The sequence below is a fragment of the Talpa europaea genome (genome assembly GCF_964194135.1).
Source record: "Talpa europaea genome assembly, chromosome: 7".
Lineage (NCBI taxonomy): Eukaryota > Metazoa > Chordata > Mammalia > Eulipotyphla > Talpidae > Talpa > Talpa europaea.
In genome coordinates, this window is record NC_140074.1 from 24,776,157 (window position 1) to 24,790,103 (window position 13,947).

General features: G+C 33.0%; 1 protein-coding gene across 3 annotated transcripts in view; it reads right to left on the reverse strand.

Annotated features, from left to right (window-relative positions):
* Positions 1–13,947, reverse strand: part of CCDC171 (coiled-coil domain containing 171) — a gene marked incomplete at both ends in the record, with an annotated part of 235,424 nt that overhangs the window by 85,369 nt on the left and 136,108 nt on the right. For all 3 annotated transcript variants that reach the window (XM_084237472.1, XM_084237471.1, XM_084237473.1), the window contains one exon: positions 842–987. In XM_084237472.1, coding sequence (XP_084093598.1) covers positions 842–987 — 146 coding nt within the window. The remainder of the gene's footprint in view (positions 1–841; positions 988–13,947) is intronic.

The following is a 13,947-nucleotide window of genomic DNA, read 5'->3' on the forward strand; positions in this document are numbered from 1 at the left end:
CATATATACACATACATGTTGCAAGTATAGGAGTCCGGAATTTTAAATTTAAAAAACACTGAGTTTATTAACATTAGGTGTTTCTCTAATCCATAAATAGATTCTCTTTAAGCTATGCTGTTATACAAAGGTCTGTCTAAAAGTATTTCATGAAATTTGATGTGAGGAACAAATAAAAATACCCAAGAGTACTGTTCAATTTGAACTTCACAGTGTATGTCAACTTGATTACCTGGCAAAAGGAAAAATACTATCATCATATTTACATAGTTTCCCATTCTGCAAACTATATATTCTTTCTATTTAACATAATAGAATATACAGTTTATAAAATTAAATGAATTTTACATGATCAACATGTTTTACTGCATTTAAAAAAATGTTATGATATGCAAGTTTATTTTGTAATACCGTATCTTTAGTAAATATTACTCATAATATTAGTATATTAAAATATTATAGAGCAGAAGTGGGTGGGGGAAAAGAGGGAATTAGGAATATGTAATAGAAGCTACTATGCAAAACTTTTAAATGGAGACCTTATAGTTCATATTAATGAAAACATGATTTCAAACACGTAACTTTACAATAGAGCCCAAAATACACATAATGAGAGGGTATGCACAAACTTATATTTCTGTGAGGTTTTGCAATAAAATATACATTTAGTATGTTGAGTTAAGAGTTTTCTTTTCTGAGGATATATCAGAGAATTTCAAAGAGAGGCAGCTGTACTTTTGTTTTCTAACACTGTATTATCCAGGGCTAAAACCCAGAGCATGAAAGTAAGAATTGATCTTTTGTCTGTTTTAAGTGATCTCCCCAAGGTCCAAATGCTCACTTGGCTGCCATGCGGAGGGCACTCTCTGCATCATGGATGTTCTCTTCCAGTCGACGCTTGTCCTGCTCCAGCTGGGTAAGATGTCTATTGAGCTGACGCAGAGATTGATCTTTTCTTCTCAGCTCCATCTTTGCCTCGGAGAGACTCTGCAAGCAGACAGAAAACAGAGTTACTTGTCAGCCCTGATAATTAACTTCAATTTATGCCATAGGCTATTAAACAAAGAAGGATACAGACTGACTGAGAAGTAGAGTTGGGTTATTACACTTCAAGGTTTAACAAATTTTCTGCAAAAAATTTTTACATACTTACTAATTAGAAATGATAGAATTAATAAGATTTTGAAAAATGTTTAGCTACAAAATACAACTTATTTTTTAATACTGCAAGGCACATATATTTCAGTCTTACTAAAAGATCTTACTACAAAAGCCTCAAATTGCATTTTCGTTTAATGATAAAAAATAAAGAGTTCAGTGGGGACACATGAAATTTAGAGTCTACTTAAAATAAGAACCATCATATGCTCAAAGTGTGTATGTGATTGAGAAGACAGAGGATTAGGATACCTAACAAAAGAAAAAGGAGCCTCATATAAAAAGTACCACTACTTTCTTTATAAATATATCTGTAATAGGTTGCTGTAGACATCGCAGAGAACCAACACACTGGATTCCAAAATAAAATTCACCTACTTTCCATAAATAACTTCCATATCAAGGAGAGTAATACAGATATGCTCAACATGGTTCAACTAGCAGAGGTTATGACTAATACTTGCATTCAGAATTATTTGTGTTCCATAAATACTGCCCTAGTCACAAAAGTATAAAATCTGTGGATTGATATATGCTGTTTGTTTCTAATCTAAAATAGTCACTTAGCTCAAAACTTTCAATATGCAAGTGTACTAAAACTCACTTAAAATTCTAGGATATATAATAATATAGGGATCAGAAGATCTCTGAGCCCTAAAAGTCTGCTCAATCCTTTCTTTGCCTATAAAATTTGTAGAATGAGCTTATCAAAAATTTCTCCAATTAATTTTGTTGGACAGGAAGTTAAATAATTGATTGCATATGCATAATATATTTTTCTTTTTGCTCAGAGTTTAGCCACACATTAATATCCATAACTATGTTTCAAATAGTCAGTAAAGAAAAACAAAAATGCTGTAATTTCATGTTCAAAACTCTTTTAATAGTATTTTTTATGCATGCACAATAGGTAGCATAAAAAGCTACCTCAAGCTGCTTGCAAGGAGCTAAACCAATTAATTCACTCTAAATGCTAGTGAACTGAAAGCATTCATCAGTCAAACCATTTATTTAAAAATGTTTAATGTTTTTAAATGCAGTATTTCACTTTTTAAATAGCCAAGTTGCTGTCAAACAAATATAAGCCCAAAAATAAAAAATAAACAAACTGGGATTACTTACTAGATGTTATAATTTATTTTAAATATTTAGTATTAACAGATCTTCAAGAACCTCCCATTAAGGAGAGAGTCACTGATTCAAACCAACATATGTGTGTGTGTGTGTGTGAGACACACACACACATATATGGAACAGATTTTTAAGTCATGTTTAATCTACTTATTTTGTGCCAATGTTAAGATATCTAAAGTTATTGAAGTATTCTTAGATTATCTGATAAAGTAAACCCCATTTTAGTCCTTTTAAAGCCAATATTTCTGATACATTTCAGGTAGTAAAGTATATGTTTCAGATATGAAGATAAAACTAATGATCCACTACGATTTACACATAAATCTTAAATTATTTTTCCAACAGAAATAGTAGATGTGGGGGCCGCCCTGGTGGTGCAAGGGGTTAAGACACAGCACTATGAAGCTATCTGCAGCCACTGCAAGGCAAGTTCAATCCCAGGCCAGGGAGGTGACCTACATGGTGCAGTAGACCTCTCCTGTTTCTCCCACTGCTCCCTGCAGCAGTGTATTTCAGTAGACCCACCTGTTCTGTTCCCCACTCTGAAAACTCTCACCCCCCCCACACACACACCTCTGGCCTATACCCCAGTTCTTGTATGCATAAATAAATAAATCTTAAAAAAAAAAAAAAGAAATAGTGTATGTGTAGCAATCCATTCAAATTCTCTTGCTCCATAACTCTTATGACTAGAGGTGCTTATTTGCTTGGGGGTTCAGGATATTGCCTTCAACTTTGTGCAGACTGAAGCTGCCTGGTTCAATCTGAGAGAACCCATGACCTTGGAATCATTATAAAACTATACTTGGCTACTCAGCAATTCTATGATATCCTTTCAAAGAAGATATAACTCAAAGAATTAGTATTTCTACTACATATCTAAAACTTCTTGCTTGCATTGGCTTTTATTTTCATTTCTCAGAAGCAATGGCAGGGAGTCACCACACTATCTTAAAGCTTGCACTATTTTTGGAGCATAGCCAAATAACCGGTTCTAAGAAGAAAATTACAGAAAAGAAACAAAAAGTAGTATTAAAAAAAGTGGCATAGGTAGCTTTTATATCAACAGTTTGTTAATATAAAAATGAGAAGTTTTGGGAAAAAATAATCATAGTTACATAACTTATAGACACAGAATTCTCATTTTAAAAGTTGAAGGACATTGCCATGGTATCCATATGCATCAGTGGGCTCTAAGGTTCATAGAGATGGATGCAAAACACAAAGACATGAAAAAAGCTATTCAATAATATGTCTTTTCCCTAATATTCATTTTTTGTTCTTGATAACAAAGTAGAAATTTTAAAAATGCAACACTGAAGTTTAAAGAAAGAGAAGTATATTGACAAGTATATAAACATATGTACTTATATACTATGCAATAGTATATATAAATTATTTTAAATTCAGCTTTTCTTTTCTCCTGTTCATATTTATCTAATTAAAACCCATGATAAACTTTATGGACTCTAATATTTCCAAGCGAATGACTGAAACCAAGAGGGTGTGCCTCCAGGCAGCAAGGCAACAATGATAAGCAGCAGGTTAGCCACTAATTTCTCAACCAGGGTAGATTGTGAAAGTGTGATGTTCTGATATCCAAGAAACTGTTCAGGAGAGAATAGGATAAATCAAGTTTAATAACTCTGCTCCTAATTGTTCCCCCAATGCTCAACTCTAATTACTTGGAGAACTCTCCTGACTGTCACCTGATATTAAGTTGTTGGAGGCTGAGCCTGGAACAGCGAGATAATCAATAAACATTTAGTGGGGAGAAGAATGAAGATCCTGTTAAGCAGTGGGAACCTGCAGCACCCAAAGCCCTTCTGCTCATGAGAAAACCTATGGGACAGCCATAGTGATTGCAAAGCAATAATCCAAAGCACTGTTTTTAGGCCTTGAGGCCTTTAGGCAACAGTACATTTGAGGAAAAAAGGTTAACACGGTCACCCTAATTACAGCCCACTTTCACATACTTCATATATAAGCGAAGACAAGCCAATTAGGTAGAAAGGAAGATAAGGGAAGTTTTATTTGTATACTAATTAAACCCCTGATGAAATTAAAGGAAAAACATACAGCTCTGTAATTGTGTCTGAGAAAGGTCACTTCAGGTTCAGTTATCAGAACAGTACAGCCTTGAGATATTTCACTTAATCCACAATACAGCCCTCATTTTGTACTTAGGTCTTAATATTTACCAAAAAAAAAAAAAATCAAACCCTGATACTAAAGTTATCTTTAAACCATGTTGTGAACAATTTTGACTGTTAGAAGTTAATGCTAAATTTGATAACAAAAGTCTTTTAAAAGACAGAAAAATAGTACATCAACCTGAGGTCCAATGCCACACATTATTTATCAAAGATTGCATTTTCTCTATAAATCCAATATGTTTTAAAGCAAATTTTTACAATAAAATTCCAAGTTGATTGTACTTAAAAGGGTACTCTACCATAGATTTGTTGTATTTCTTTTTCTATAATGATGTTATTACTCACCTTCATGTCTATAGGGGGAAGGGAAAACCAATTCTTTCACTAAACTACTGTTACAAGAAGGTAGTTTTACATCTCGTTGCTTTCCTAAGATGGTAAGGAAAAACTATTTATTACTAATGAAAGCCGGCAGCAAAAGTATGGATGCAGAGGAAGTAGTTAAGTGTAGTGAAAGCTTAGGGATAGAATACATAGTAGATTACATGAGTATGAAAAGATCCACACATTTTGTAACTGTCTTTCTCTTACCTGTAGTTTTTGAAGTTTCTCCAAAAATATGCATTATAATTATTAAGAACACAAATTGTTTTTAACAACTCACATGTGATTTCATACTCCTAAAACTTTAAATATTTATTAAGATTCACAATTAAAAAAACAAATTATCAATATAAATTGAAGGTCTATTACTTTGTATTACTTTGTACCTAGGAAAACACCTTGTGCAGTGGAAATCTTCTTAAATAGCTATATTGCAATATGGTTCAGACACCTTATAATTCACCATTTTAAAGCATACAATTCAATGAGTTTGTGCAACCACCAACAGTAAAGGTTTATTTAAAGAGAAGTTCTTAAAAAAAATAAACTTACTAAAACAACATGGCTACCTAAGTATATATAGTATGTCTTATTATTTCAATAAACTCTAAAGGTTACAAGGTTTATAATTTTGGTCAGTAATAGTTTCAACAATATAAGATTTATAAAATTAATTCCCTGAATCAGAATATTTGATTTAAATATGTGGTGTAGTCCAAAAGCTAAAGTTATCTGAGAGAATGTGTGCAGCTCTCCAATTAATACTTCTGGATATTAAGGGAACTATTCAACATAGTTCTTTCCCATAAGGGTACAGCAGAGCGGTGTTTTAGACCATTAGGTCAGCTAGGAAGACCGAGCCCCAGGGGATATCACTTTTATAGATTTTCTTTTGTCTAATGGGAAATATCTATGGATCTACATTCCTACAGACTAAAAGCTAATGGCTTATTCAATTTGATATAAAAAGTCATACCAAATGAAAGGCAACACAACAACAGAAATGTTATAAGGAATAAAGTTACATTTCTTAGGTCAAGAAAAAAATCTATAACTTTTTTTTTAATTTCACTGCTCTCTGACTGTAAATTTTGAATAAACATTCTTAGATTGCAATAAATTAGGTAAAACATCTCAAGGCACTAAAACCAATGTTGGAAAAGGAAACACTGCTATCTTCAGTCCTACTATTATAATGAGACAACTAGAAAACTATATTAATCAAGAACTGAGCGAGCATCTGTTGGACAACCATCAAGTTTACAACAGGATTGAATACACAAGTTTGAGATGAAACTAAAAAATAACATTTTGCAATAAAGCTTGAAAATCTGAGAGATAAGCAATTAGAGAATTTACAATAAACGCAAAATAGTAAAGATGCTGGCTGGTATGTGGCAAAATCAATATATGAATAAATTTCAATCTTGGTATCCTATATTTTATATGGATAATTTGAATAAAAAGTTTTGCAATTTTGTTATCTTCCTTAGGAACACTATTTCTTATTATTTTCTAATAACAATGCTATTTGTAAAAAAACAGGTGACACATTTATAAACTGAAGCTGAAGATCAAATAACCACTCACTTTTGGGATTGATAAATGACAGCCCCAGTTAGAACTCGAATGTCTAAGTGAGACAACAGATGTGAAAGTATCCTCTAACTATAAAATATTACATAATTTAATATATATAATGTATGCATACTTACGGTTCTATACACAGTGTCATTACTACATAGTAGTACTACATTAAACCCCACCTAAATGTGGCAGCTTAATAGTTTTTATAATATTGATACTTTATCATTTACATATGTATAAACATATGTTTAAAATAAATGTTACTATCATACTGGAAAAAGATAAAAAGAAATTAACAAAAACAAGTATGAAAGAAGTTACTTTTATAAATAAGCAGTATGGCAGATGATTAACAAAAACATGGAGCAAATAAGCTATGAAATTCACCTTCAAAATATCAAAGTATCCTATAAAATTTTGTTGCATAATGTTTTCTGATTATTAATACTACATTCTCACATATTCCTTTGGAAATGTCCTCCTAAATTCAATCAATACAATAGGGAAAAATTAATCCTTCCCAGTAAACTAATTGAAAGTGATCAGCAGTAAAATACATTGGACAGAAAAGGAACCTTGTAAAAATGTTCAAAATATATTGAATGCAGTTTGTCCTAGGCCTCTCATATATATACCACAGAACTTCGTTACTTCAAAAGTGTTAGATAATAATGAAGCAAAGTGGGAGAGAAATATTTATGACATTTTAAATGACAAAAAGGAAAGATGATAAAGAGAATCTTGAGAGCCTCTTTAAAAAAGAAGATAGATTTATTGAGACACATGGCAGGTAAGCAGTAATGTGACAGCACTGTTGTCAGTATAAACAAATTGCATTTGGTCACACTACAGTGCTTACAAGACAGAAACTAGCTGCAGGTGATGACCACCACAGTGTAGCCATAATAAAATTAATTCTTATATAATCTTTTAGTTCCCTTAGTAAATACCTAAAAAATACAAGGGGATAGACTAAACATAGGTTCTTCTGTTGGACCTTCGCAGTAACAAACTACTGGGCAGTTTCCACAAATTTCACAATTGACGATCTTAGTTATGTAGAGGTCAAAAAAAATTGCTCAATTCTCTGGCAATAATTTAAATGAGTCAAACTATGAATTGAGTTATAGAAAATAATCATTAAGAATTTAAAAATTGTTTTAAAATCACTTGCAAATTACTTAAAACTATGTAAGAACAATTTGAAAAATATGAACAATTTCAAGGGTTTCATATGGTTAGGTTACTGGCATTTATATATTGTTGGCAAATTTTTCAATTTCAAGAATTCTCTTTTTACATAATTGAGGAATAAAGTAAACCTATAGAATAGTTAAATTGCTCTCACATTAATATTTTCACTGTACAATAGAATTTAAATGCCTATCTTGAAAACACTATGCATTAAAACTGATATTAATAAAAGTAAATCAAATATCATCTGAATAAAAAATCCATTAAGAGAACCTGAATGTCAAATTTAAATTAGAAAAATAAACAGGTTCTTTTAGATTTAAATGTAAATAAAACAGTATGAGTTTTTTCTTTAAAATGTATTCCTTGAAAGAAATTTTCTATATTATTTCATCACTGATTTTTTCCTAATTTAATTTTAAAGCTATAGCCACAAGGGGAAAAAATTCTGAATAGCAAATATTTACCAATTTTCGCTAACTGAAGGGTCGCACCACTTCATGAAGGCACTGGATTGTTCTTGTGTGACACTTGCAACGACGCCTGCCCTACTGTAACTATTCAATAAATGTTTGCTTTTATAATGTAATTTCCCCCAAGTCCTGAGGGACTGGGGAAAAATAGCTTGAGTGACAACTGAACTATATCATCATCATCATCATCATCTAAGCATTTTATAATAATTTCATGAACTCATTTGATTCTTCCTAGTTCAGTCAGGTAGCTATCAGAACGTTTCATACGCAAGAAAACTAGGAATAAGGGCAATAACTTTCCCAACTACTACTAAATGGGTTTACGCCAAAAAGTGAGCCCAAATCCTTCTGAATTCACACCCTTATTTTTATCACCACAGTATTAGCAACTGTCTCTCCAGATTCTCCATAAAATCCACAAAATGGTTAATCCCCACGGACACGTAAAACCAATACTTCACCTATTTATCAAATTCTCAGTAACATCAGTAAACTATTTAAATATTTAAAATTTAAATTGATGCTTTCTCCTTTTATTGAAATTAACTCCGGAACTTTACAGTTAATATGCTACACTTTCAACACCAAAAACCAAAGCACGCACTATTTAAGGTTCCCTGTGTCAAAGGAGGATCACTGTCATCATTTATCAAATGCACCAGTGAACTAAAAAATAAATATTTACAAAGAAAGATTAGTTTTATAGCACACCAGTGCAGTAAAGAATTTTATTACTGCTCAAGAACACACTGAACTGCTGCTTTTTTTTTTTTTAACCTTTCAAAAAGCAATGGAGTTCTCTGTGTCGCTTTCCTTTATAAGTCAACAACAATAGCACTGAACTTTCCCTACAGATCTTGAAATTTGGCTGCCTGGTATAATCTCAACTTTTTAAATATTTATTACAGGATCCGCATGCTATCACAACAGTATATCAAGCTCTATCTAAATATCAGCACTTGTAGCTAAATTCTTCTGTTAAGGAGATCTAAGTTACTATGTAAAAAGTCATCTTTCTGCCCAATTAAATCCAAAAATGCCACCCTTAAATAACTGACATTATGGAGACTGTTTTAGAATGTTATAGTAAAAGAGGAACTGGTAATTAGTACTGAAATTTGTTGATTTCATATGAAAGCAGAGTTGCATTTCACTTACAAGAATTCCATTATAATTACTCTGAAAGGGATAAAGGAGAGGAGAGAGGGGAAAGAAGGAAATCTGAAGAGTGATCCAAACAGTCAAAATCAGTGGTGCTGGTGTCACTCCCGGTCATGAACATTTCTGCAGCAAGCCTGTAACAGGTGACAAACAAAGCAAGCACCAGCTATGAGGAAGCCTGCCCTCTCACCTGACTGCCCGCACTTCCCACATTTCTCTGATGCTGCACACAGTCTAGTGAGGAGGTAAAAGCGTTATCTTCTGTACAAAAATGCAGTTTCATTCAACTTGGCACTTGAATGTATCCTCTTCCAAGAAATGGCAATATAGTCCAACATGGAAGAAAATGTGGCTGTTTGGGGTTTGTTTAGAGTATCTCATCTCCAATTTGGCCCTCCAAAAGGGATGTTTTTAAAGGAATAGAAACAAATACAGTGCACTCAGTTGGGTAGACTGAAAAGTTAGGTAAAAAAATGAAATCACTACTGATGTGAAATATTCGCTGTTATATTTTCCTAAGGGATCCTCACAGATATTTTTGAATATTTAAAGCTTTTTGCCTTACCTGCTGATTCTAACACCTAACCTCAAAATGGGATTACATCTACTGTATCTATTTGTTTATTAACATATTTATTTTATACTTACCAATGCCAAAGCGACAAATAATACTAATAACAGTATTATCAGTAATAACTTTGTCAAACATAAACACAATTAGCCTTCCTAACAGCGCTATGAGGTAATACTATTAATCTCATTTTTCAAATGAGGAAACTGAGGCACAGAGTTCACGTAACCTACATAAGATTACACAGAGCCAGAGTTCAAAACCAGTAAGTCTGGGCCTCCCCGGTGGCGCAGCGGTTGAGCGCTGGGTTGCGAAGCTGCCCGCAGCCTCTGCAGCGCCAGTTCCATCCCCGGCTGATCCCCGGCCACCAGAGGAGGGTCCCACATGGCGTGCAGACCTCTCCTGCCGCCCGCTGCTCCCCTCAGCAGTGTACTTCGGTCCTTCTGCCTGCTCTGCTCCCCACTCTGGCTCTGGTGGATTCTCTCACCCTCCCGCGCTTCTGACTGTACCCAGTGCTTATATAAATAAATTAATAAATAAATCTTTAAAAAAAAAAACCAGTAAGTCTGCCATCTAAGTAAGTAAATAAGTAAGTAAATTAATAAGAATTTACTACTGTTGGAAATGTAGAAAGGAGAAGAGGTTTAAAAAGCAGCTGGCATCAAAGCTAGGTGTTCAGTACTATGAAGAACATTCTCAGCAGAATGAAATAGCATGTTCAGAGAAATGTAAGAGGTATGATATGAGCAGAGGATAAGGTGCTTTTGAGAAAGGTACATATAGGCCAGGCATAGTCAGAAAACTGGGCTTTCCAATGATTTTTATACAGTATTCCATAGTTGTATTAATAAATCCTAGAAGGAACACTTGAATTAATAATAGATTCCTGACCCCCTATATCCTTCTTTCAGTATGAATTTGTTTTAATATTTTCTGTGAGCTTTTGTATAAGATTGTATTCAAGGAAGGGTTCTATGGCTAAGGACTTGCCAACCACTGTCACAGAAAGCAATGGGTAGCAGCTGAAGGACTCTCAGTCTGGGAGCAGCTTTCTCTCATCTCTGTCTCAGGGATCACATATATGAACTGTAAGTGCCAAATTAGAATAAATACAAGAGATTGTGCTGGCCATATTGTAGCAGCTCATTGACACCTTCAGCTGGACTCTAATGAAGACATAATAAGATTTCACCTTTGAGTGTAAATATTCATTGATATACTAGATTAAAAATGATTTTAAAAAGAACTGGCTTATAACAGTTTTTCTTAGTATACTGAAGAGTATTATATCAAATGCATTACCAAAGCAGAGAGTGTATATTAAATATTTATTTTATATAAATGCACCATCCTAGCCATGGATCCTATATTTCTACTAATAACTATATGAAATCCTACAAATTATTTGAATGTCATGATAGAGAGCCATAAATTCTGAGTCACAGCACAGTGTATGTACGATGAAAAGAATATCTTATTTCAGGTGCACCAAAAAGAGGATTAACAGTTGAACCTAGTGATTGTTTTTTAAGGAGAATTACACTATTTGATCCAATATAAGATTTTTTTTTTACATTTTACCAATAACAATTTGTTATTGTGTGATGTTATTTTTATTGTAATTTGAGGTAAAGGTAGCTTACAACAGTGCATACTATTTAGAGGTACAAGTTATTTTGAAGGGAAAGGGTGAAAACAAAGTTTCCACTTGCAATAACCATTAAGTAATGTTTTGAAATGACTACCAGAGTTGATAACAGCTTTCCCATTGCATGGCAAATGAAGCATGAAAGTGAATTTTTTAATATATCTGGGTGAAATATATAAGTTTAATCCCCTCCCTGCCTGTTAATTATAGAAAAAGAGACTGATAAATAAAGAGGTTGTTAAAGAATGAAAGCTCATCTCTAAAACAAGCACAATTTCAACAAGTCAGTAAATTCAAACAAAATATTAGGAAAAAGCAGAGAAATATACCCAACTTCAGTGCATCCTGAGAAACTGTTCAGGATGACTTGTGTCTTTGCAAAAGTAGTAACAATTGAACTATATATATCCTAGGGAAGCAAGTTGCTATAGCAAAACATAGCTTTTCTTTAAGTGGAAGTTTCCTGTGTGAAGAGGCGTGTGTGTATAGGTATACACATACATATATACAATAAATAGGGCCACTTTGATTTCAATGAACTTCCCATAAAATCAGTGTGGTTTACATTTCTGATCTTTATAACCAACCCATTCACCTGAAGAAAAACCTACATCAGTTCTTCTATCCTTCTAAATGAACGAGATCTCCATCTAGTGGTGACTCCTTAAAATGTCAGGCATATGGCTTCTGGAGCCTAGAAAATGCTTTATGGAATTTGGTTAACTGAGTCTATATAGTCTAGAACACTCAGGTTTATCTAAAGAAAAACAGCCTAATACACTGAACAATCTTTTTTCTCTTATACTAAGAAAAACTCTGAGAGAAAAATGCCAACTATACATTTGGCTGTTTTCAACCCTTGTAAACAGATTAGAGAAAAGAGCTACAGATGTTAAAATGTAAGTTACACCAAATTTAGTCAATACCGTTATCTAGAAAACAGATTCTTCATCTTCTCTGTATTTTACAAAGTAGAATCAAAATTACTGTAGCGAACTGTATTTGTTCCACCTCTCTGAGCGTAAAGTATACTCTCCCGTCCTGCTCAATCATGTAATTAGGAAGAGGATTATATATTCCCTGTTCTACTCAGGAAAGCCCAAGTTACATTCTTCGGCCAATGATATGTGGGCAGAAGTTAAATAATGTCATTTCCGAGCCAACACAATATCAGCAATGCCCTAGATAGACATCTTCACCCAGACCAACAATATTCGAGACAGGGACTGCTTTGTCAGTCTTATTCAGAGTGAAGAACCCTAGGAAGAGAAACACAGCTCATCAATGATGACAATGCATACTGTGTGAGAAGACACTTGCTGTTATAAAGGCTCTGAACTTTTGGGATCATTTGTATAGCCATATCCACTACACAGGATATACTAACATGGTTCTATTCCCACCTATGGCAATTCACTCTAGAATTTATACAGCTATGAAATCATACTTTAGAAAATCAGTGTCTAATCTAATTTAATATGAATCATGGGTAGAAGTAATTAATTTAATTAAATATTAAAAAATCACAGCAGTAGTTTGATTTTTAATCAGTATAAAATATGGTGAAAGTATATCCACTATCTTATATAAAAATTGACTGTGGACACTACTTATTAAAATAAATTTATCTGGTTAGATATATTTCATAAAAACATTTTTCAAAGTCTTCCCTAAGGTATACTTTCTATATGCATATTTTAATTTAATATTTTGCATATAAAAAATTTATGAAGAAAAAACATGTCTAAGCAAATCCTTGTTCTTTTTATTTCCTTTCTTAAAAATAAACTGCATTCACTAACTTCTTTATAAGGTCAGTATATATGTCCAAATAAAAAAAAGATACTACAACACTGCAAAATATAATACCATATTTTAAAATGCATATATGATTACACTTCAATTTAATCACTATCATTTATCCAATTCCTTGGGAAAGAAAATTTCAATGATTTGTTTCCCTCCCAAAGAATAAACAGTAAGAGTCTTAATATTTCTTAAGCTAATAGTCACATCCTAATACATATCTATCTGATTCAGGGGATTTTGTCAAACTCCTCCACAATTAAAGTTGCCTCTTTTCAAGATTTTCAGCCATGGCACAACACAGAACTCCTAAATCCACATTCTTTATAGACAAATGATTTTCTGTATTCCACAAGGACTCTACGTCTGTTCTATGTCACAGGACCTAGATCAGAAAAACAGATGAATTCTATTTCCAACACAGAAGCACTCTTGATGATTTTGGTCTCCTTTAATACTCTGACTTTACCCTTGAAATAAAAAAAAAAAACACTATAAAGATGTTTCATCTATCATAGTGATGTTCCTGGTTGGCACTTTAACAATAATTCCTATACCTCCCCAACCACATTTTAGAATTTGACCAGAATTTTGCCATCAGAAGACAAGACTGATAAATATGCTTTACCCTTTATACTCCACAAATTCCAATTTTACAGAGATTAATATTAC